This window comes from Lemur catta, chromosome 1 (genome assembly GCF_020740605.2).
Source record: "Lemur catta isolate mLemCat1 chromosome 1, mLemCat1.pri, whole genome shotgun sequence".
NCBI lineage: Eukaryota > Metazoa > Chordata > Mammalia > Primates > Lemuridae > Lemur > Lemur catta.
Window position 1 is genome coordinate 166,109,139 of NC_059128.1, and position 25,569 is coordinate 166,134,707.

General features: G+C 38.7%; 1 protein-coding gene across 3 annotated transcripts in view; it reads right to left on the reverse strand.

The window, feature by feature from the left end:
* NPHP3 (nephrocystin 3) overlaps positions 1-20,889 on the reverse strand; it is a 43,401-nt gene extending 22,512 nt beyond the window's left edge. The window contains exons 1-10 of one of the 3 annotated variants that reach the window (XM_045538778.1): positions 20,433-20,887; positions 18,606-18,731; positions 17,893-18,043; positions 15,839-15,991; positions 13,457-13,590; positions 11,715-11,875; positions 6,698-6,854; positions 4,400-4,474; positions 2,453-2,626; positions 4-107 (exon numbers count right to left, since the gene is read on the reverse strand). In XM_045538778.1, the coding sequence (XP_045394734.1) occupies positions 4-107; positions 2,453-2,626; positions 4,400-4,474; positions 6,698-6,854; positions 11,715-11,875; positions 13,457-13,590; positions 15,839-15,991; positions 17,893-18,043; positions 18,606-18,731; positions 20,433-20,828 (1,631 nt within the window). In that variant the 5' untranslated portion in view covers positions 20,829-20,887. Of the gene's footprint in view, positions 1-3; positions 108-2,452; positions 2,627-4,399; positions 4,475-6,697; positions 6,855-11,714; positions 11,876-13,456; positions 13,591-15,838; positions 15,992-17,892; positions 18,044-18,605; positions 18,732-20,432 lie in introns of those variants that run through there. The other 2 variants (XM_045538792.1, XM_045538786.1) reach the window with 2 other exon arrangements.
* Positions 20,890-25,569: the final 4,680 nt, after the last annotated feature.

Here is a 25,569-nt window from a genome sequence, read left to right on the forward strand (position 1 = left end):
TACCACTTTGATAAAAGAAGGGACTTTCCAGAACCTGGTCCTCCAGACACCAGAAGGGGTGGAATCGGGGCTGGTGCCGCCACTAGATCATTAAGGCGTTGGTAATACTGGGAACAAAAATGAATTTAAATTGTGAGGAAGCACATGCCTCTGAGAATTCTGAAGAGAGTCAACTTCTGATTATTCTCTGAAAGCACTGGAGAAAAGCCACCTGAGAAAACGAAATCTACTTTTAGTTGACAGTACTCTCATAATTGTTTATTTTTTATGGCTGGTGAAATATACCTGAACTAGTAAACTAAGAATGGGCCCCAATTTCTTCTACACATAGTATTGCTGGACATTAATGGGTGACAACACATCGGGTCCATGTGGGGTTTTGCAACACTCAGATATGTGCAGAATGCTGCAGCGAGTTCACTGCATCACACGGTAGCACTCATACCACACAAAGTACCACAGAAGGCCTTGAGGGCCCCAGCAGGCATCTTGATCTCCCGGTCAGAAGAACCAACACCTGTCCTGAAGACTACCTCAGTTTCCAGGGATTGCTGAGAATAGGACCAAATAACAGTAGGTTTCATCTGGGGCCTTGGAGTCTCCCAACCTGCCCAAGAGAATCAGGTTAGGACAGGGTGCCTGAGATCTTGCTGAAATTGAGTGAGTTCTATGTAAAGCCCCCAAACCCTTACTTCCTAGCTCAAAACTGGTTCAGAGCTGAAAAGGACACATTCAGAAAAACAAAATATCTTAGTACTTATTAACGAGTTCCCAAAGTTATCTTTGGAATTGAGATGTTCTTTAGATGTACCAGTGGTCTAAATAATAGCTGATGAGGAATTTGTAAAAAATGTGTAATAAGTTAGTAAGTACTTTGTGGCTAGAGTTAGGCTGGCTTTAAGAGTAGCAAAATTCTCCAGCAACTACAATAAATGATTACTTGGTATAGTTTTTCAATCATTTTTTCTGCTTGTCATATCTAAATACAGAATATATTCCCCAGGAACTCAAATAATTCTGATAGAAATGATGCTTCTGAAGGAAATGTGATACAGGGAGCCCCCTGCAGTATTCTGTAAGTGAAAGAAGGCTTTATTGACTTATCTTGTAAACCCTAGTAACCTAGTTCATGGTCCCACATAAAGCCCATTTATAGACCCATGGTTCCCAAGTTAAGAACTCTTGCTATAAAGAAAAAGCATAAGGATTTGGAGCCAGAAGAACTAGATTCAACTCTCAGATCTACAATCTGCTCCCCATGTGCTTTTATGGTGAACTGAGGTTCACCATAATCTGAACCTCAGTTTCTTCATTTATAAAATGACAACAGCAATACCTCTCTTATAAACTAACAACTAATTTAACATTTATTTTATTATTTTTATTCTTTTAGAGATGGGGGTCTCACACTGTCACCAGGACGGAGTGCAGTAGCACGATCATAGCTCTCTGCAGCCTCAAACTCCTGGGCTCAAGGGGTCCTCCTGCCTCAGCCTTCGAAGTCACTGGGACTACAGGTGTGAGCCACCATGCCTGGCTAATTTTTCTTATTTCTGTAGAGACAAGGTCTCACTATGTTGCCAAGACTGGTCTTGAACTCCTGGCCTCAAGTGATCCTCTTTGCCCCAGCCTCCCAAAGTGCTGGGATTACAAGCATGAGCCACTGCACCTGGCCTAATTTAACATCTATTATATGCCTGGTATTGTGGTAAGCACTTTATGTGCATTATCCAGTTTAATCCTCACAGCAACCCTATGAGGTAGGTACTATTAGTTATTCTTGTTTTACAGATAAGAAAGTCAAGTTTAGAGTGGCCAAGTAATTTGGACAAAATCCAGTTAGAAAATGATGAAACCAGCACAGACAGTCCAAATTGTAAAATTTCTATAAAAACATAACTGTTAATTTTAGTTACTGTAATATTCTTTAAAATATTAGTTCTTATATTATTTTTCAAATATTATTTTTGAACTTCAACATAGATTTCTTTGTCCACTTTATGTTCTGTTAATTTGTTTAGATATTTAAGAATGTTGCAAGACCAATAAGAAAGGACTAATCTGCCTACTGCATGAACTACTGTACTTTGTTTTCTGAATGTTTGATATTTTGATTCCTTTAAGAACTAGAAAAGTAGATAGTCTTATTATTCTTCTCCAGTTTCCCAGCTATCCTAATCCTGGCTGGGTGAGTTGCAGATGGTGGCATAATGAACATGTGGTTAGTAAATCCTACCCTGTAAATAAAAATATTTGGTGTTCATAAATATATTTGAATCTCATATCTTTCATATGATACAAACCTAAGCATGTCTCAACATGGATAATCAAGCCATGAGAGCAGACAACTAACACAATCATAAACTTTGACTATATTTAGGTGAAAATACAATCACAATACAGCCTTTAAGTGGTGACTGATCTTTGTTGGAACAATACTCCAAATACTTACTTTCTCGAATCCCAACTCATGGGCTGAATTAGATGCCTGCTGAAAAGTTTCCATTTGCTCTTGTTCATCATGTATGTCCCACAGAACATCACCAAAATCATCTTCTTCTGGAATGGAATCTTCCCTGCCCAAATCCTTAGTCTCTAGGTCTGTGTTCTCAAAGCCCAATATGTCCTAAACACAAAGAACAAGCACACAAAAATGAATGAAGAACATAATGATCTCGTAGTAGGAGTTAGTGCACAGGTTCAAAGTGGGCTTCACCTACTGAGGTGGGCAAGTTCAAACCTGTGGCCTTTGTATAATACCCACAAGAATAAATTTATAACTATAAAAACAAACAATAATTTAAAAACAAATAAAAAATTACTAAAACATTAAAAACAAAGACCTTTCTATTAAAAATAAATTTAAGGCCGGGCGCAGTGGCTCACGCCTGTAAACCTAGCACTCTGGGAGGCTGAGGCGGGTGGATCGCTTGAGGTCAGGAGTTCGAGACCAGCCTGAGCGAGACCCCGTCTCTACTAAAAATAGAAATAAATTATCTGGACAACTAAAAATATATATATAGAAAAACTTAGCCGGGCATGGTGGCGCATGCCTGTAGTCCCAGCTACTCGGGAGGCTGAGGCAGGAGGATTGCTTAAGCCCAGGAGTTTGAGGTTGCTGTGAGCTAGGCTAGCGCCACGGCACTCACTCTAGCCCGGGCAACAGAGTGAGACTCTGTCTCAAAAAAAAAAATAAATAAAAATAAAAAAATAAATTTAGAGGGATATTTGACCTCCATGGGATTTGTTTTCTGAAAAATGTTACACAAAATCTTTGGTTATATCCAGCTGGTGAATAATTATAAAAGTTGTGCTAATGCCTAAGAAATATATTAGAAGAATTGAATTACTAAGATGTGATTTCTTGATATTAGATATCTCTGTTGTCCTAGCTAGTCTTTATATTAGGTAACTGAAAATATGTTGTCCTTCAAGCACTAAAGATGGTAAATATGTCCAGTTTCACTTGCTGCCATGTATTCTGCTCAATTAATTTTATTCATCTTGGTCCTAAAATTCACAGAATTGTTGAGAAGATCAAAATTGATAATGACAATCTTTATACATTAGAAAGTGCTATACAAAATGTGTTGCCAGAGGTCATATTATTGTGCTTTGGAGATTACTCTTTTTCTCTAATAACAAATCTTCATACTGTGATACAAGTTAATTATGAAAAATAATCTAATCCCTTACTTCTCAAATAGGGTCGCTGGTTCCTTGGGGAGGTGTCAGGAGGTATGAGCAACTCCAGGCTAACCACAGTACATTTTCCCATTGCGCTCATTGTACTTGAACATGTGGGGGTTATTTATCTTTTTATTATCATTATTACTATTTTTGCTGATATACAATTTAAAATGATTTTTTATATTAAACGTAAACACAGGCATAATATCAAGCAAAATATATAACTGACAGACATTTTCAAGATAACATAAGAAACTTCATAGGAACTCCCAGCTCAAGACCCCTCCATGGTCCATGTTCTCAGCCCCCAGGGGGTATGCTTTCATCCCTCTCTGCCGTTAGGGATAATGTGGCAGGAAAATCTGAGGACTTTTCTAATACATGAAAATTCAAGGGCACACAGAATCTAAGGAGCTTATCTATTGAATAAAATGAACATTTTCCCTCAACTACTTTTTAACTAGGACTTTGGTAACACATTTTACATGCACTGGAGCATCAAACAGCTCTGTGAGACAGATGAGAGAGAAAGATACAGGGTCCTAGTAACGCCACCATCATAGCGCAGGATGGACTCCCAGCAGAAACAATGGCACTTCCCTCAGATCTGCTTTCAAAACACAACAGTGGTTTTCTCTGGAAAACTCAATTTCATACAAAACACTCTTAAAGTATTTCAGGTGAAATCTTACAGTGAATGCGCATTTACCTGTTTAATAATCTTTTCCACACAAATGTAAGTTTTATATACTCCTTCTGCAGGATCTCCTGAGTGATCAATGATCTGGAAAAAAAAAAGTTTAATAATAACAAGAACAAATAATAATAATAGCAGGAGGAAGTGGTGTGGTAAACACTTTTATAGTGCTTATGTGTCAGAAAATATTCCAAATACTTAACATATATTAGCTCAGTTATCCTCACAACCACCTTATGAGAGAGATACTACTATTATCCCCATTTCACTAAGGCAAGTTAAGTAACTTGTCCAAGGTCACACAAAGGATTTAGCATGAACAACAGTTCAACAAAACAAAAAGTATACATTTTTTTGCCCTATATGTCAAAATTTTATCTTATGTATTTCCACACCACTCAATATACATACCCTTTAAAATGCATCAAAATCAATTTTTATGTCAGTAAAGCTATAACAAAACAAAAAAGCAAAATAGTATCTTGCTATGTAAAACAGTAGTCTTTGAGTTTAAAGAAGAATTATATATTGCTATAAAATGATTAATATTTGAATTAAAATTAGAACAAGGCAACGATTTTACAAAGCATAACAAGTGAAGCAGCACGGAAATTTACCCTACATTTATATTTATAATCATGGTAGAGAGATCTTATTTTACTCCTATTTTTATAAAATAAACTCATCCTTCTAGTGTACTAATTTTTTAGAAGCAGTATTTACAGAATGAATAGGATAAAGATAAGATGATGAATATCTTTTCTTGTGGGACCTAGTGGACTAGGCTGATACTAAATAATTAAAACAAAGAATGAAATGGCTCTGGAGATTATAATAAAATGCACTTCTTTTTTTTTTTTTTTCCCTGAGGCAGAGTCTGGCTCTGTCACCTGGGCTAGGGTGCCATGGCGTCAGCCTAGCTCACAGCAACCTCAAACTCCTGGGCTTAAGCAATCCTGCTGCCTCAGCCTCTCGAGTAGCTGGGACTACAGGCATGCGCCACCATGCCTGGCTAATTTTTCTATACATATTTTTAGCTGTCCATATAATACCTTTCTATTTTTAGTAGAGACGGGGTCTCGTTCTTGCTCAGGCTGGTCTCGAACTCCTGAGCTCAAACAATCCACCCGCCTTGGCCTCCCAGAGTGCTGGGATTACAGGCATGAGCCATCACGCCTGGCCTAAAATGCACTTCTTTTTAGTCTCAGGCTCTTGGTTTTATGTTATGCTGGTCTCAAGCTATCTTTTCAATATTAAATGATATAAAGAAAAGTGCTTGTATTTCCATTTGACCTTATTTTCTGGCTGGGTACAGAGAAATAAAAACTTATGTCAAGATCCTAGAGTTGTTTTCAATTGTATTCTTTACAGTAACTATAAACATTTACCAAATTATCTCCATGTACAGAAATAAAAACCTGTCATCTCTATTCTAAAAATTATCCTGTCATTCATCTAGGGATAATCAAATTTTTCTCACTGCTATCAACGCTTTTTGTTTTTCCCAGTGCTCTTAGGAAAGGTCACATAAGAAGTCTCCTTTTGACCACGTGTGGTGGCTCATGCATGTAATCCCAGCACTGGGAGGCCGAGGCAGGAGGATCACTCGAGCCCAGGAGTTCCAGCCTGGGCAATAAAATGCCACTCTGTCTCTACATTTAAAAAAAAAAATAGTCTGTATTTTTAAAAAAGTCTCCTCCTTACACTAAATCTTGGTCAGTAGATAGAAGGACTCTATACTTGGGAGAAAAGTGCAAAAAACAATCTTATTTGTCCACTCACAGGTTCATATTCTTTCTAGCCACACAACACTATTTATTCCTCTCTTTTTCTCATAGCCCACAACCAATCTGTTAGGAAATCCTGATGGCTATACTGTCAAAATTTATCAGAATGGTACCATTTCTCATCTTCTTCTCTATCACCACCCTGCTCTGAGCCACGAGCATCTTGCACCTGGATGACAGCAGCAGCTCTGAGCTTATGCACACTACCATCCAAACAACTGTCTATTCTCAACACAGTAGCCAAACAGATCATTGTCAGATGATCACATCAGGTCTTGTTAATATTTTGCTTAAAGTCTTGCAATGTCTCCCCATCTTACTTCAAGGGAAAAGCCAAGCTCCTCAAAATGGCCTCCATGTTCTTCACAATTGAAGAACTCTCCTACTACACCCCTCGTTCATCTGCTTCAGCCACCCTGGCTTCCCTTTTCTCCCCAAACATGCAGGCCCATGCCCACCTCATGCCTTTGCTCTAGCATTTCCCTCAGCCAAGCATGTCTTCTGAAAATCCTGTGAATTTTACCTTGGCTTTGTTGGCCTTGTTTAGGTTAGAAACTTGATCAATCAAATGCTGGACAGAGTCAGAAATGACTTTTCCATCCTCCAAACGATGATAGATTAATCGTGGTTTTCCTTCAGCGTTCTTCAGAAAAGCTTCTTCACAGTCTTCCAACAAAAGGCTAGATTGGAAATTGGCATTTTGTGTGCTACACTGCACTGTGGCAGCGAACACTTAGTCAACCTAAGTGCCATAATGGAGTTTTACTATAATGACAAGTGGCCAGAAAAGACACAGATGCAGAACAAGTAAAGCTTTCCAAAAATGGATATTTCTATAGCTCTCTTCCAGCTTGGTCTTAAAATACTTGTTCATTAGCCAACAATGAAAGTACAATAAATTATGCCTTAAATTAAATTGTAAAACACATGTAACTTTATTTTTTAAACCTAAAAAAAATCTCAAAAATACTGTTAAACATGGCTGAAAATAATGGATGAGACTCATGAGACTTTGCAAATAAAAGGAAGCATTTCTATTTACAAATATATAATTTCCAAGTTAAAACAAGCAAGCAGGAGGTCATGCTTAGTGAGGCACACAGGCACCATGCCTCTCAGCTGTCATCGCAAGACAGGACATGGTAGAGGGAAATGGTCAGGCTCCTGGCACTGTTGGACAAGTGTTCTTATTTACTGTCTTTAATTTGACCCATCCCCCTTCACAGCAGAATCACAGGAGAAATCTTTTACAATGAAGAATGGCAACTGAAATACGGCGAGTCCAAGAGAGGCTGGCTGAGTAGGAATATTCCAGATAAAGGTTTCAAGATCGGGTATTTTTTCCCCTTTGTTGTCTCTCTTTCATTATGCCAGGACCCTTGCTGGGCAGTCCAGGCTCTCTGAGGGTGCTCGAACCCAGGTAGAAGGGAAGGTGCTTCTGCTCCCTTTGGACGGCAATTGCAAAGTTCTGAGATTTTTCTCTTCTCCAATCCTTTAGGCTTTTCTCAGCTAATAAATGAACTGAATCCTTATACCTAAAATATATACTATAAGAAAGAACCATAATTATACTTTTTACAAAAATTCAAAAAAAATTCTAGAACCAATAAAGTACTAGGGTTTTCTACACTACAAGGAAAATTGCAACCAAATCCCTTTCTAGAAAGCATTAAATAAAAATTATCTAAAGAGGCAAATTGGGAGTGTGTGTGCACAGGGGGGAAATATTACATGATTCAGAATTTGCCAGTTAAATTACAATACTAGCCCCAAATATAAAACAGAAAAAAATAATATCCTATTGTATATTTCTGTGCCAATCCAATCTATCCAAACCATAAAAATTTTCTGTGCTAAAATCATTCTTGACCATGTTGGAATTTTAATGGTTCATTTGTTATTGCTTTGGGAAGAAAACTCTGTGACCCCCCTGGCTACCAAAGAGTAGGCATTCTGTTCAGGCACATGTTCATATTTCAAAACCATTCCCTACAAAACTGAAACATGGGGCATCAGATAAAATGATATGATCTCTGAGATTTGGTTCAAATAATTTTGTGGGAGGGAAGTAGATGGTGCAGACGAAACAAACTGGTTATGAGATAATAATTGCTGAAGTTAGTCTGGCAGGCCAGCTAATGTTGATAATTTTCACTTTAGGATCCAGTCAGAAAGTGGCCTGAGTAGACAAAAAATGTAGAGAAGGAGCTTTTAGAGGAGCTGTGCTGTGTGAGGCTGACATGTAATAAAGTTTAATCACAGAACTAACAAGAGCTCCCACTTAACTAAATCCTATAAGGAAATCGTATGGGCGATCCGGTTAAAAGAAGATGAATGAAACCAAGCATAGGGCCTGTGAAGTCCTGAAAGGTGACAGAATTACCCTTTAGGCACTGAAGTCTTCCCAAGAGGGAACTCCTCTCCCTTGAGAAATACTGACAATGCCCAGACGAAAACCAGTCAGAGTCATTCCTGTACGCTGCCAGGACCAGAGCCTACCAGCCAAAAGGAGAAGCACCTTCTCCTCTACTTGGGTTCGAGCACCCTCAGAGAGCCTGGACTGCCCAGCAAGGGTCCTGGCATAATGAAAGAGAAACAATAAACGGGAAAGAATACCCCATCTTGAAACCTTTATCTGGAATATTCCTACTCAGCCAGCTTCTCCTGGACTCGCCGTATTTCAGTTGCCATTCTTCATTGTAAAAGATTTCTCCTGTGATTCTGCCATGAAGGGGGATGGGTCAAATTAAAGACAGTTAATAAGAACACTTGGACAAGCAGTGCCAGGAGCCTGACCATTTCCCTCTACCTTGTCATCTCTGGTGATGACAGCTGAGAGGCATGGCACCTGTGTGGCTCACTAAGCATGACCTCCTCCTGCCTGCCTTCCTCTCCTACAATTAAGCATGCTGTTGGCATAGCTTGTTCCAAATCCAATCATTTCATATTCCAAACACTATGAATTTTTAACTACAGAATTTCTTATATGACGACTGAACGGTGTGAGAAGCCAGTGAACAGCATCCTCAAGTAACTCTGTGGGTACCATCTGCATACTGGGAGTAATTATTGATCAGGAAAGTGTTTCCCCATGGACTTCCCAAGCTGTTCAGGGGAGATTTTACTAGATTCATCTTTTGAGAAGGATGGGAGGGCCATCAGGAGTGGTGAAGGAGCAACCTGAGAAACACAAAGGCTCCAACAGCCCGTGTCTGTGGTGCGAAGCCCATCCCTACTGCCACACTTCTTGACAGCCATGAGAGAAACAAACAATTAAATAAAGCAAGCAAATAAGAAAAATTTAAGTGAAATAAAGGCAAAGTAGAGGCTAAAAAAATTAAAGAAATTCTTTTTCTTTAAAAGGATTATAATTTTTAAAAATATATACAAAATTTTACCTAAAGGAGATAAACTGAAATCTGACAGGCAAAAGTAATAAAATCTGGCAGAAGTAGGAGGCAAAATATTAAGAAGGATTTAAAACTGGAAGATAAAAATAAATGTTATCAATATAAAAGTTCCAGTTGGGGTGGCTCAGGCCTGTAATCCCAGCACTTTGGGAAGCTGAGATGGGAAGATCACTTGAGGTCAGGAGTTTGAGAACAGCCTGAGCAAGAGACATGGTGTGCACCTATAGTCCCAACTACTTGGGAGGCTGAGGCAGGAGGATCACTTGAGCTCAGGAGTTTGAGGCTGCAGTGAGCTGTGATGACACCACTGCACTCTAGCCTGGGTGACAGAGCAAGACCCTGTCTCAATCAATCAGTCAATAAAATAAATGTTAAAAGTGCAAAAACAACATATAATATTTCATTAACAGATATGTTTCTTTAAGGTAAAGAAAAAACAAGATGGTTTCCACTTGATTCTCTTAAGATACAGTCAGAATCCAGCCACCCTGGGAATGAGGAAGCAGAGACCTCATGGAGAAACCACATGTAGGCTTGCCTGCTGACAATCCCAGTCAACAGCCCTGCATAACCTCAGACATGTGTTAAACTAAATTAAAATGAAGACCAGGCCTAAAGAATCTCTGAGCAGACAAAACCAGTTACACCTCATAAAAAAAAAAAAAAAAAAAAAGAAAAAAGAAAAAAGAAAAAAAAGCAAGATGGTTTTAAGGATTAAAGATAAGAATTAAAGAAAAATAATATAATAACAAATGGCACATGTTACCAAAATACTACCCAAATATTAAGTAATAAAACAAGATATATCCTTAATATGAAAACAAGGAAAGAAAAGGTAATGAAACTCAACTGAAGGCAATCAAGTTGAAGAACTCCTTGAACATATTCTGGATGAAGACTCATTGACCAGGTAGTTCCCTGTCCACCTGGCCACTAGGAGTCTTAAGGATCAATCAATGATGGGTTACACTGCAGGGAAACTGGTGAAACCGAAGGCCCCACATACTTCCGTACATAGTTAAAGTCAGAGTTGTTCCACAGAAAAACAAATAAAAATGCTTTGGAAGGTTAACTACAGACAACAAATCTAGAAAGAAAAATTAACTTCTTATTAAACCTATTTTGTCTTTTATCTATATGTCTAACTGGCAAAAAAAAATCATTATTTGTAGGCAAGATTCATTAACATGATTATAGTCACATTATAAGAAAATCGTTCACTTTACTGGATTTATTTTAGCAGTAAGCTCCTTATAGCATTTAAATTATGATTCGATACCTATATAAGTGTTCAAGTATAAAGTTCAAATATCTCTTAATGAATATCCAAAGTAAGAAAACATGAAGGTTAATGCTGATTATTGAAATCAAGGGTCATTAACTTTTTCTGTGAGACCAGATGGTAAATATATTCAGGCTTTGTAGGACATACGGTTTCTGTTGTAACTACTCAACTTTGCTGTTGTAGTATGAAAGCAGCTGTAGAAAATATATAAATGAACGAATAGGGCTGTGTTCCAATGAAATTGTATTTACAAAAGCAGACTCCTGGGTGGATTTGGCCCTTGGGCTATAGTTTGCCAATCCCTGATTAAAATGATCTTCACATGACTGATGTTAATCATATGACCTATTATACAAGTCTAATAGCATAAAATTTATAAATTTTTATTTAAGGGTGAACCAGTTATAGTATTTATTGAACTTCATGTACTTTTTTTTTTGGAGACAGAGTCTCATTCTGTTGCCCAGGCCAGAGTGTAGTGGCGTCATCATAACTCACCGCAACCTCAAACTCCTGGGCTCAAGGGATCCTCCTGCTTCAGCCTCCAGAGTAGCTGGGACTACAGGTGTGTACCATCACACCCAGCTAATATTTCAAAATTTTTTTAATAGAGATGGGGTCTCACACTACATTGCCCAGGCTGATCTCGAATTCCCAGTCTCAAGTGATCCTCCCACCTCGGCCTCCCAAGGTGTGGGACTACAGGCATGAGCCACCACATGCAGCCCATGGACTGTTTTTGATTGTAAGAATGCAATTAGAATTTATCTTTGAAGTTCATTTGGCAATCTCAATTCTATTTACAACTAAATGCCTGTAATAAATTACAATTTTTTTCAGCTTACCTTGGTAAAGTTAAGTGAATGAATAAAATAACTAAAGAACTCTTCTCAATTTCCCATTTTCTTACAGTGAGGTGTTGATTTTCAACATCTATCGGAAAATAAACAGCATGGAAAAAATAGCCCATTGTCTCACACATTCTTTTAAGTTTAGGTGCACAGTCCTAAAAACAAAATAAAACATATAAAAGTGTATCTATACTTAAATAAAGATCTATTGAGATTCACACTGCTTAAAAAAGCATGCTTTAAAACAGGTTATACTGAATATTTTTTAATAAAAAATTTTTAAAATAATACAATCACATTTTAAAGAAAATCTTAAACAGAAAAGGCAAGTTTCTCTCCAAAACAAAAATAACAATATCTTAATGTGGCTATTTTCTAGTTCAAAAAATGACTTATTTCACAATAAATGTAAAACAACATAAGAAAGTATTAAGCTATTTTGCTTTGGCATTTGTCTCTTTTTGTTGTTATGATGAACAATTTGTTTTATTTTTACAGTGAGTGTAAAATATAGATCCATAGATCTACAAAGTAAAAAACATCCACCATGATACACATCAGAACATTAAAGCAGACAGATAAGTTAAAACATTATTGCCTATAATTAGGTTACAAAGTAATGATGACTTTTACTATGCAAGAAATTAGTAATACCCTCAAAATGTCCTTGGGAACAAACTATATTCAATTATTAGATGGAAGCTTTGGGATTTAAAGTATTTTATCTTTTTACCAAAATTGACTAATATCACAAAGGAGAGCTAAATAGATTTATTAATCAACAAGCTGGAGGATGTTAATATAACAGGTATAGCATGTGACATGCAGATTTACGTAACATTCACTTGGAACAGTAGTGGGCAAACTTTTTCTATAAAGGGCCAGATAGAAAATATTTTTACAAAAATAATAATATTAATAGCTTAACAATGTGGCTGTTTTAGCGGGGGTCTTTGTGGTCTATTTGGTGTCTGTCACAATTGACTCTGTCAGTTAATTGCTATTGTAGTGCAGCCACAGACAATATACAAACAAATGAACGTGACAGTGTTCTACTAAAACTTCATTTACAGATACCCAAATTTGGATTTCATATAATTTTCACATTTCGTGAAATATTGTTCTTCTTTTTATTTTTCTTCAACCATTTAAAATGTGAAAACCAATCTCTGGCCATATGAAAACAGGCAGCAGGCCAGATTTGGCCAACAGGCTATACCTGCCAACTATACCCCTGCCTTAGAACCACTTGGACGGCTGCCTTGAAAAACTAAAAAGGATGGCAAGGGTTACATTTTGTTATTACCTGAAACAGATTCAAAGATAGAGCTGACAGAGAGTAACTGATGTAGAGAATCAACAATGGTCTCAAACACTGTGGAAAATATGCAATGAAATATTCAAAACATAAAGTTCTAACACCTTTATTTGATATTCAAAACTAACTATACTAGTTAGAACCTTCTTTTTCTGACTTAGCTCCTATCCTAAAAGAGTTACTCCCAGAAAGTTAAAAAAAAACAAAAACAAACCTCAATTCACCACCTATCCTTCTTTGCATATAATACAGAACATGATTTTCTTCTAAGTAAAAGCCCAAGATGCTTTCTGTTCTTTAAGACATATAATCTAGTAGACAGTAAATTACTTGCTTTAGATATAGTAGTATTATAAACAGACTATAATATTAACGTGTACTTTAAATTGGTAAATACAGACTTTATAAATATCCTCACCTTAAGGAAAAGATCCACTTCGGGCTCAGTTTCATCTGTATAAATGAGGTAACATCTCACAGTGTTACTCCACAGAGAATGTGAAAACAAAGGAGTGACTTGTAATAAACTAGCTACAGCAATATCCCAGTCATCTGAAAATAAAATTTCTCATTAGTTCATTAAAAAATTACTAGAAAACACATTTGACAATGACTTCAAAAGAGTCTGAAAAAACATTAACAGGCATTATAGAATGGAGTCTGATTTCACATGTTAATACCCACATAGCTTCTAGCATAACATACTAGAATGCAATTCATTTTTTTTAAATTTCTGCATATTATGGGGGTACAAATGTTTGGGTTACGGATGTTCCCCTTGCCGGCCCCCGCCCTCCCGCCCCGAGTCAGAGCTTCAAGCGTGTCCATCCACCAGACGGTGCATATCGCACTCATTATGTATGTATATACTCATCCCACCCTCCCCCTCCCATCTGCCCAATGCCGGATAAATGTTATTCCTATATGTGCACCTAGGTGTTGATCAGTGAAACCAATCTGATGGTGAGCACATGTGGTGCTTATTTTCCCATTCTGGGGATACTTCACTTAGTAGAATGTGTTCCAGCTCTAGCCAGGAAAATACAAGAGGTGTTATATTACTATTGTTTCTTATAGCTGAGTAGTACTCCATGGTATACATATACCATATTTTTTTCATCCACTCATGTATTGATGGGCACTTGGGTTGTTTCCACATCTTTGCAATTGTGAATTGTGCTGCTATAAACATTCAAGTGCAGGTGTCTTTTTTATAGAATGTCTTTTATTCTTTTGGCAATTCGTTTTTTAATCTCAATTTCTATCCTGGGACTTAAAGCAGTAAATGTCACCAGTGGTCTTCTGTGGGGCACCAGTGGTTCCAGTGAAATGTCATGGAACTATTTTACATAAGCTTTTCAATTAGTTTGCTACTTGAGGGGAGCCTACCATTTCCAGGTTGACCTATAGTTTTACCTTATTATTATTTTTGAAATATATTAAGTCAAAAAGAAAGTTCAAGAATGGCATAAAATGAAAAGTAGCCTTATAGTACCTATATTTAGTGAGAATAAAATTTTTAAGGCATATGTGGCTAGTCCAAAAAGTACAATTTAAAAAATAATTTTCAGCTGGGCGCGGTGGCTCACGCCTATAATCCTAGCACTCTGGGAGGCCAAGGCAGGCAGATAGTTTGAGCTCAGGACTTCGAGACCAGCCTGAGCAAGAGCGAGACCCCGTCTCTACTAAAAATAGAAAGAAATTATCTGGACAACTAAAAAATATATATAGAAAAAATTAGCCGGGCATGGTGGTGCATGCCTATAGTCCCAGCTACTGGGGAGGCTGAGGCAGTAGGATCGCTTGAGCCCAGGAGTTTGAGGTTGCTGTGAGCTAGGCTGACGCCACGGCACTCTAGCCCGGGCAACAGAGTGACACTCTGTCTCAAAATAAATAAATAAATAAATAAATAAATAAATAAATAAAAATTGATTTTCATTTTGCTAATAAAGAAATAATTTTATAGTTTTAAGAAAAAAGAGAACTACTTACAACTTCGTAGGTACTGATATTGAAATTCCAGACAGAATCTTAGAGCTTTTGGACACCAGGTTGTATAATGAAAACATTCTTTTAAGAACACAGTTGTCTCTCCATATTCAGGACACCCTATCTCCTATACCAAAATCTACAGATGCTCAAGTGCTGTGTACAAAATGGTGTAGTATTTGCATATAACCAACACACATCCTCCCATATACTTTGACCCTTTCTAGATTACTTGTAATATCTAATACAATGCAAATGCTATGTAAATAGTTGTTATTATGCTATTTTTTGCTTGTATTATTTTTGTTGTATTGTTATTTTTTTTATTGTTTTTTCCCCCAAGTATGTCTGATCCATGGTTGGTTGAATCTGCATATGTTGAACTCACAGAAACGTAGGGGGCCAACTGTACTACAATACCTAACAGGGCTTTTTGTATTTTGCTCTATTGCCTGCTCTATCTTACCTTCAACACCATCAAAGCAGAGGGTAACACTATAACCTACTGTTTCTCAGTTAATCTACATTAGACTCTTGCTGCTCAACTAAAACACTGAGAATTTAGACCAGAAGCACATTTAGTAGAACCTGGCTTTGGCAAGGCTGGCCAGAGCACTATCTGATCCCAATATGATTTATGTAACCTCATCATTCCTGGTTAGTTATAGCTCTAGTACACAATGGTTTGTCAATGGAAGGTACCCAGAATATAAATTTCATGCTCTGCTGATGGTAGTTCTCCTAGCACAAGATTATAGAATATGAACAGTCACTACCACTAGGCAAATAATTGGTAAATGGCATGTTTTACCTCTGTTGACATTTGCAAAGGGTCCTTCCACATCTATAGAACTATGGGCAAACTCAGGGCCCCTGAAGGACTGCTGAAGCTGTATCATGCTCCCTATGGAAGGCTCACTTCCCAAGGCCCCACCAGTCCAATATTCACATTGGGTTCCAGCAGCTGTTGAAGCAAGAGATTTTTATCTTGTGAAAACTACATTACCAAATATTCAAAAACTTACCACACATACTGAACATGATTTTCAATTTTAAAACATACTATAATATTATAAATACAATAAACATTCAAACAATTTTGAAAGTACTTTGCCACTGACTTTTGGCAAAGTTATAAAGTAGTGGTTAACATAATTCTGGTTATCTCAAATCCAAAGAAGGGATTAAAAAGAGAAAAATAAAAAGAAATAAGAATACAATAAACAAAGGAATTCAATAAAAGGGCAGTTAAAAACACCCCACAAAAATACTCTAAAAACAATTTTTAACTGTACAACTTAGGTATCAATTAAAATCTGAAGGAAAGAACTTCAAAGGCAGACTGTTACTAGTACACTAGTAATTAATATTCTTAATTCATTAGCATGTAAACTCTTTGCATAGGGAGTACATCCTTCTTAACCTCTCAGACCAACAAAATTAATGTCTGAATCAATATCTACTTATGAATATGTTAATGATTTTCTAATAAATTATATTTGCCAGAATATCCACATGGCATCCTTGACTAGCTATAAGTAAAGTACAATTCGAGCTAAATCTCTGGAAAACCTGAGTTTACTATTTGTAGCTCTTTGACTCTCAAATGGGTGACATTCCCTCAAGTATTCTTTTTTCTTGTTTGAACCAAAATATGAAGAAGACCTAGAAAGGAATTTAAGATGTTTTTGTTAACTTGCCAAGACAATTTCAATAGTTTTGAAACACTGTACATCTATACATTTCAATACTGAAATAACCACTAACACTAATGTTGGGGCATAAAAGCATTTTCTCACTCTTGGCCACTAAGAATCACTTCATTTTTTTCTCAAAAGTTAGTAATAAAAGTCCCAGGATGCCGGTCAGAGTTCAATGATATTAAAATGAAAATTAAGAAGGAATCATTATCAGTTACTATATTTTACTCCAAAATGTATCAGTTTATAAAAATATAGTTACAGTGTCTTATAAATGGGAGAGTAACTGCATTTTTCTACTGCATTTAAAATAGAATTTTTTCCAGCATCAATCACACTTTATCAATATTTCCTTAGAACATGGTGAGCCTTTTCATTTACTGATTTTAGGTTTTTCTTTATTTCTAGAAAAACATATTTTATGTGTCTAATTATAAAGCAAAAACTTTTTGAATAGTTCACAAAACTACATTAGAAACCACTAAGTGAAATATAATTCAAGTATTCTAAATGATAGCTGCAAAGAATACATCATTATGTCAAAAGATAATGTTGGAGAGGCTGCTAACTCCAATACCCATTCTCTCCTTCTTCCTTTAGTAACAGAATCCTGCATTTTAGTTGGAAACACATCTGCCTGGTTATTGATTATACTTTCCAATCTTCCTAGGTACAGTTCTGGCCTGTGGGATTTGAGCAGGAGTGATCTTTCAGGTTGCACCTTCAAGAAAAGGAATGTGTTCTCCCCCTTCTTTTTTTTGCCTTGGCTTAAAATGCAGCTGTGACACGGTGGGACCTGGAGCAGCTATCTTAGACCAGAGAGAGAACAGCTATGGGTTAGGGTTGGCAGAGTAACAAGACAGAAGGAATCACAGCCCCTGACTTCATATACTTCATGGAGAAGAGGTGCCCTAACAACTGACAGAAAAAAAAGAGAGAGCAAGAGAAAGAGAGAAGGGGAGGGAAAGAAAGAGAAAAGACAACAAAGAAGGAGAGGGAGAAGAGGGAGAGGGAGAGAGAGACAACTCTTATTTGTTAACAGCAAAGTAATAACCTAACTAATATAGACAAGTAAAAAGAATATAGCAGAATTCAAACTCGACTGTACAATACCATTAGAGCTATCCTGAAAGCTCAAAATATTATAAATAGGAAATACATTTACCAGTAACATCTGTACAGTTGTCATCTGAATCAGACTCCCCAGGATCAAATACTTGGATACCCTGAGCCTGTAGTCTCTGAAGTTTGCTCTCCAACTCTCGCTTGGCCCGCAGTAAGTCCTGAATTTCATTTTCTTTGGTCTCCCTAAAAATCTTTAAAAAGATTTTATTTTGAAACCTTTTTCATAATCAAAACGTTGTGTCATCGACTCTTAAGGGAAAAATTTTTGATTCATAAAACCAATATTCACTTAGTACTTGATCTCTTCTTCTCTAGGATGAATATCCCAATACCTTTACCTTACTGTTTCATAACTGGAAACCACTAGAATTCCTGTAGGATGTGTATCTGTGGTATGGGACTGTCATGTGCACTGCACAATGTTTTGTAAATTTGTCTCTGTCTTACTAAATACCAGTAATGGCCTCCTACACACAACCCCAAACATTTTCAAATGCTTTCTCTCACACAGAAACTTTTCCTTTTTTTAAAAAAATCTCTACTCAAATGTTCACTTTTATACCCTTTCTTTGAAACTATCTCAAGTTTGTTGTGTCCAACTCAAAATGTAAAGAGTGCTCTACTCTAGTTCTTTTAAATTTTATGACTCTTACATGATTTACTTCTATTTATTTATAGCAATATTACATAAACTTTTAAAATATGCTGTTTTTATTAGATGTCACTTTGAAGGTAAAAATGTAAGGAATTTACCTTGAATTGCCTTTTAACTTTATCTCTGTCATGTTCAAATGTTGCTGCTCTCTCCATCGCCTGGTATTTTGCTTCTAAAGCACTTTCTTTTTCCCGAAGTATCTTCTGATAAGTTTTTTGAAGTGCCTGGAATAATTTACCTTGTTATTTCCTAACAGAAATAGTCTTGTTTCTGTTTTACACTCTTACATATGTTACATATCTTAGAATTTTAACAGTCTACTTACTATTTTACCATTTATCAAGAACTGCATGCTGTCATTTTACTCAAACACATAATAGAAAAAACTGCAAGCATGCTTAAACTATAACAAATAAAGATAATTCGACATTAAGCTTTCATTGGAAATTCATACTTTTTCTTCAAAGTACTGCATCAGTGCCCTACACCTTAGTTTTCCCATCTTTAAGAGAATAAAAAGTACAATTCGTGAGGTTTAACTTGAAGGATAAGCAATTCTAGGAAACAGTGTGCTCCTTGGCACTATATTTTATTTATCTTACTATCCCCTGAGCCCTTCACAGTGCCTGATCCACTGCAGGCCTCCAGTACATATCTGACTTAATGAATAAAATAACTATAGAGGAGTTTTTTCAGGCCTAAATATGTGAGAAACGAACCAATGTGTTTCATAAGGAATGAGGATTGGTGACAGGGGTAATCTGGGACTGTGATATTTGCCAACCCTTACTTCACGCTGCCCTGCTTGGTTTGGCCTCCCTTTCTACCTGCCTTCCCACAGTTTCCAATGTGCAGTGTCTGATGGGCAGTGCCTTGGACACATGAAATCAGAGATTTGACATGCACAAGACCATTTTATAAATGCCAGGCTGCCAAGTAGGAAAATGATAATACAACAGATAGACTGCTGATATGTTAAGTCTTCCCAATTAACAGAGCTAATTACTTACATAACAGCTAACCATGGGGTTAAAAAAAAACCTGACTAGAAAAACGACTAAATTAGAAGACAGGAGGCTTCTTTCCTTTAGAAAAATCGGTCTGAGATATTTATTTCACTCCTACTGTAATGACCTCAGGAAATCTTGGACTGCCTAGAAATCTCTCCCATAGTAAAGAGTAAACAAACGACACAACAACCATCAGAGGGGCACCAAACCGATGGCAAAAAGTCTCTGAACTTTGCTCATAGAAAAGCAACTTTCTGCTTTAATGCTATTTTAATGAATTAAAATAGACCTGTTACATGGAGGGCATGTAATAACTGCTTTTAGAGTAAATTAATCAAATGGACTAAGGGAATTTGACTACCGCTGGAGAAGAACAGCAGTTAAGGTGGTGAGAATCAAGAGGCTTCCAGAAAAAATCATGTCAAGGTCATTAAAACCCAAAAGCGATGGAAATGTACAAAGAAACCGAGAGACATGAGCACCACCTTGGAGGTATGTAAAATTTGGGGAAAGCATAAACTCCTAGGAAGAGTTTGAGTTACTTCAACAGGTGTCACCAAAGTCACGAGCGTGCGTGTGTTCCCCCCCTGGAGATTAGCATTTGTCTCAGGACGCTCTGGGGCTAACTACTTCACGGTGTCTGAATGAATGAACCAGAAATAGGTAAAGGGGAGGGGAGTTGTTAAGAAGTCATTTTAGACCCAAAGAGAATTCAGCCTTTCAAATTACAATGAGGGGCAGTCTCGGCCCCACTATCAAAACTCTTGGTTTGGAGGGGAGACAGGATGGACAAGGAACGGGTCAGATGTCCAGAGTCCAGCCTGGTAGTGCCGGCAAGAGGCTGCGGGCAGGCTACCCGGTCTCAGTTTCCCCAGTGTCGCGGCCACCCGCGGTGCGCGCCCGGCCCGGCGATACCTGCAGTTCGGCCCGCAGCCGCTTGTTCTCCGTGTCCAGCTTGGCCTCGCGACGGCCCATGGATAGCAACTCTTGGTTCTTGCTGACCCGGAAGATCTCGTACTCCTTCTTGAGCCGCTCGTACTCGGCCGCCGCGTACTCCAGCTCCGGCACCGACGAGCCGGTGGATTTGAAACTGGCCCCCAGCAGCCCGCCGCCGCCCGCCCCGCGGGGCAGCGACCCGGGCCCGGCCCCCGCCGCCGCGGCCCCCGCGCCTCGACGGAACGAGTTGCGCAGCAGGCGCGCCTTGGGTTTCACCTCCACCGGGATCTCGCACGCCTCGCCGCCGCCCGCGCCGTAGGTGTCCTCAATCACCTCCCCGCCCGCGGGGCTTACAAGCGACGACGCCGTCCCCATTGCTCCGGCGGCCGCAGCTACTAGCCCGCTGGGTACCAGGAGAGGGCGGTGCGGGAAGAGCAAGGCGGGCGGGGCGGCGAGCGGGGGCAGCGGGCCCGGAGAGGGCGAACGGGCCGGGGCGGGACAGAAGGACGGAAGGGGCGGGGCGAGCGGGCCGGCTCGGTGCAGCGAGAAGGGCCGGGCGGGGCAAGAGGGCCAGGGCGGAGCGAGCGGGACGCAGCGGGGCAGCAGGACGAGCGAGGGGGCGGGATCGCGGAAAGGATGGGACGGGGCAGGGCAGCAAGGAGAGAGGGCAAGAGGGCTGGGTAGGGCAAGTGGTGTGGGGCGGGGAAGCAAAGAGGGCGGGGCGGGACAGCAGGAAGGGCGGGGCGGGGCGGGGCCGCGGGATGGGGTGGGGCTGCAAGAAGGGCGGGGGCGGGGCACTGGGCGAGTGCTGAGCGGCGTGGCGGCCAGGCGGGACCAGCGCTGGACGAGACCCAGGTGGATGGCACACCGGGGATGTCCCCCTACCTTTTGAACTACAGGAAGTTTGAAGCTGGGGTGGCCCTGCAGAGTTGTATTAAATTGGGTGGGTGCTGGAACTTTATCACCCCACATGGGCCCCTCATTGGTTCTCTTTAGCCAAGTTCATCCTTGTGGGTACTGACAGGTGAGAACTGTCTGCTGACAGCACTTCCAGGTGCTAGAGGTCATCACAACATCTAACACAATAGTAAACACAACCTTTACCCCAAAGAACTCAGGAATACAGACCAATTCTAACTCCAAAACAACCTCTCTCTCTTTCACTCCCTCCATCAAAGTGGCTAGACATCCTTTCTCTTACCCTTTAAATTTTCTTCAGGAGGACAACAGACACCAGGCCTTTGTGCTCCTCAAAATTCAGGGTATACATGTTAAGTTCTTCGGGTAGTCTCCTGAGAGAAAGAGAAACATTTCCACCGTCACGATACCTTAAGAACTTTCTACCTTTTCAAATCCTTTCTGATCTCTAACTTCCAATTTTTGTACCCTCAATGTGAATCAGAGGTTTAAGGATCATCCATTAGGCTTTTTACCAACTCCTTTGAAAAATTAGGCATCTTAGTACCTTCTTTGTCATGGACCTCAGCTAAAAACTTCCAAAACTATGCTTGCATAATAAAATAATCATCACTCATTCCCTCCAACAAATCACTGAACAAACTACACAAACTTTCCACAGCTTACAGAGTACATTCAGATTCTGCAGTTTGGAACTTAGTGCCCTGAAGCCATGCATCTCTCCTTTCCCAACATCTCTATTCTGTGACATTCCTCTACCCAGTTCCTCCATCCTAGTCAGGCTGATCATCTTCTCTCACCAGCTGATTTCTATCTCCATTCAGTGCTCTCTGCCAACCCTCACTTCTTTCACAGTCTTGCGGCTTTCTCTAACTTTCCCTGGATAATCCCACCTTTTGAGAGTTTATCATGGCAATAGTTTCAGTTTAACAATCATTGCCTACTATGTGCAAAGCACGTACTTACTGTTTATCTGATCTTGTTCTCCATCAGTTGGATCTACATATCTATTAATATCAATCTTAGTTTTTTGGTAGTTGTTATTGTTCTTGTACCATTTGTTGCTATTGAGTTACTACTGAGTAAATTATGTGGTGCAAATGACTTGATGATCCAAAGATGTCAAATGTGGCCCCAGTTCTCAAAAAGAGAACTAACATGGACTAACAACAAAAAGATTAACAATATGGACGAGTTGTTACTGCCTTCCTTAGTAGCCTTTAAGTAGCTTTGCAGATGCCCCCAAACACAAATCTAGGTTTGCTGAGATCCTGGAGATGTCCCCGTATACTACAATACTGATTACTGGCTGTCTTCCTCATCAAGGACACTACATATACATTTAGCACTGATGCCGACCTTGGATAACTACCGGTCAGTGCTGAAGTGAGTGAGCCCAAAGATGATCAGATCTAAGGTGCTAAAGTATAATAGTGTGATTGGTTTTCAATATATTTCTTAATTCTAAAACATGATATAATTTAGTCTAATTTTCAACCTCATCATCTGTTTTCCTTCTTTATAATGAATTTAACCCACATACCTCACTCTGTATTTAGAAAAGGTAACTTTGAACATAGAGATACAGTAAGGAATAAAATCTCTGGCAGGTAGCTTGTGGCTGATTAAAGGTTGACATAAACTTTTTTAACACTCCTCCCTTTGTAAGGTGAGGCTTATGACTAGGACAACTACATAATTTGTGGGTCTCAGTGCTAAATAAAAATGTAGTGCCCTTTGTTCAAACATTATAAAGAATTTCAAGATGGCAACAGCAGAGCATTAAACCAAGTGTGGGGCCCTTTTCAATTTGGAGCCCTGTGCAACTGAACATGGGGCTCTTTATGGGGTTGCATGCCCACGAAACCAGCCTATTTATGACTCCTAGTCTTGAATCTAAATGAGCTCTGTGACTCTTTTGCCAATAGACTATGGCGGAAATGATACTGTGACAGTTCCCAGTTGAGGCCTTGAGAAAATGACAGCTTCAACTTCCTGTGTCTTAAAACACTCTGGAAGCCTTGAGCCACCATGTAAAGAGACATACTATCCTAAGACTGCCAGACTGGAGAGGTGCTTGTGTAGACATTCCAGATGAGTCTCAGCTGGGCTCAGCCTCCCAGCCATACTTACCAAGGCATGTGGAATGAAGCCACCTTGGACTCTTTAGACCAGCCCATTCATTAGCTAGACACTATAGCTAATGACTTCAGTATACACTACAGGGAACAGAATAACCCAGCCAGCCTGTGCCCAAATTTCTGACCCAGAGAATCATGAGATATAATAAAATTGCCATTGGTTTAAGCCACTAAATTTTGGGGGTAATTTGTTCTCATATCTGGAACAAGAAAAAAATTTCTCTGCATTTGGTCTGGGTAGCTTGTGATATTAATAAACAATGTTGCCATCTTTTTAAAAAAGTGATTTGTAGAATAAATATCATTCAGGTAGGGTTGTGTGTGTTCCTCAGACTGTGAATCTCGGAATCATTTGGGATACTTGTTAAAAATTGAGATCTATTGCATTTTAATTTCTGAGACTAGGGCTTGAAAATTTGCAGGGTTAGTTAGCTCCCAGGCAGTATTTATACACTTTGAGATCTCAGAACCACTGAGATTACAGAAAAATTTTGGTTGATCTAATTCCTTGCTACTCAAGGCATGGTCTACAGACAGCAGCATCAGCACCACCTTGAAGCTTGTTAGGAATCAGATGCTCACATTCCATCACAGACCTACTGAATCACAGTTTGCAGATTAAAAGACTCCCCCAGGTGATCTGAATATACATTAAAATTTGAGCAACACTGCTGTAGAATGATTCTTAACCTTGGCTACACATTACAATCACCTGGAGAACTTAAAAAAACAAAGACTGCTGCCTGGGCTTCACCCTTAGATCAGAATCTCCGGGGTTTGGAGTCTGGCCATCATTAATTTTAAAAAACTCTCCAGAGGATTTTAATCAGTAGTCAAGGTTGAAAACCAATGATTTCACCTCTGCCATCTCATTATTGCCAACATGTGTGCAATCCCCTTTGGTAACTATCTCAGCATATGTTTGCATTCAGAATTCTGTTCGAGCTGTCTTTCCTTTCATCACAGTGCACCATAGTAAATGCACGTGTGATTTTGACCATATAGTATTGTGCCTCAACTTTAGAGATAGACATGGCACCACAAATGATCATAATGTCCCCAAGAAAATTTATCACCTTGGAATAAATGACCTTATCTAATTGGAAATGCTGCCTTGAATAATGGTCTTTGAAGAGAAAGAACTCTGAAGAAGGAAGGCATTTTAGTTCTCATTAAAATTTCCAACCTTCTCCCAGGTCATTTAGTCCTCCTCAGTTCTACCAAATGAATTCTGACTTCTAAAGTCCCGTGCTACAAAGTCTGTAAATATAACTCTAATTTTAGGAACTAATTAACAATAGGGAAAACTAATCTGATTAAGCACCTGTGATTTAACAGTTCTACCATTAGGGGTCAATATAACTCAAGAAAAGATTAATTTAGCTGTAGGTATAAAAAGGATCATCTTTTTCACGTGAAGATGACTGTAAAGAATTCAGTCTAGGTGTTGTTGTTTTCATTAGTTATCATCTACATTGTTTTGCTTAGTTCCCATCACAAATAATAATGACTCTAGAAATTAGCTATAAGAGCAGAAGTCAGCAAAATTTTTTCTATAAAGGACAAGTTAGTAAATTTTTTAGTCTTTGCAGGCCATATGGTCTCTGTCACAATCAGTCAACTATGTTATTATAGCACAAAAGCAGCCCTACCCAATATACAAACAAATGGCATGTCTGCATCCCAATAAAACTTTTTTTTACAAAAACAGCTAGCAGGCTGGATTTGGCTTGGAGGCTGTAGTTTGCCGACCCCTGAACTAGAGAGGTAGTTCTCAAACCTAGATAATTTTCAGAATTATCGGAGGAGAGTGTTAAAAATTTAGATTTCTGGACCCCACATCCAATCCACTAAATCAAAGTATTTGTGAGTGGGGCTCATACATTTTTCTTTTTTGAAGTTCCCATTTGATTCTGAAACAAATTCTAATTTAGAAACCATTAGGCCAAAATTAAAATAATTGCCTCTTTTAGGGAAACATAAGGTCCACCTTGGCATATTATAAGATTTTCAGCATATGAATAACTACCATGGTGTAAAAGATATAAATGTAAAGC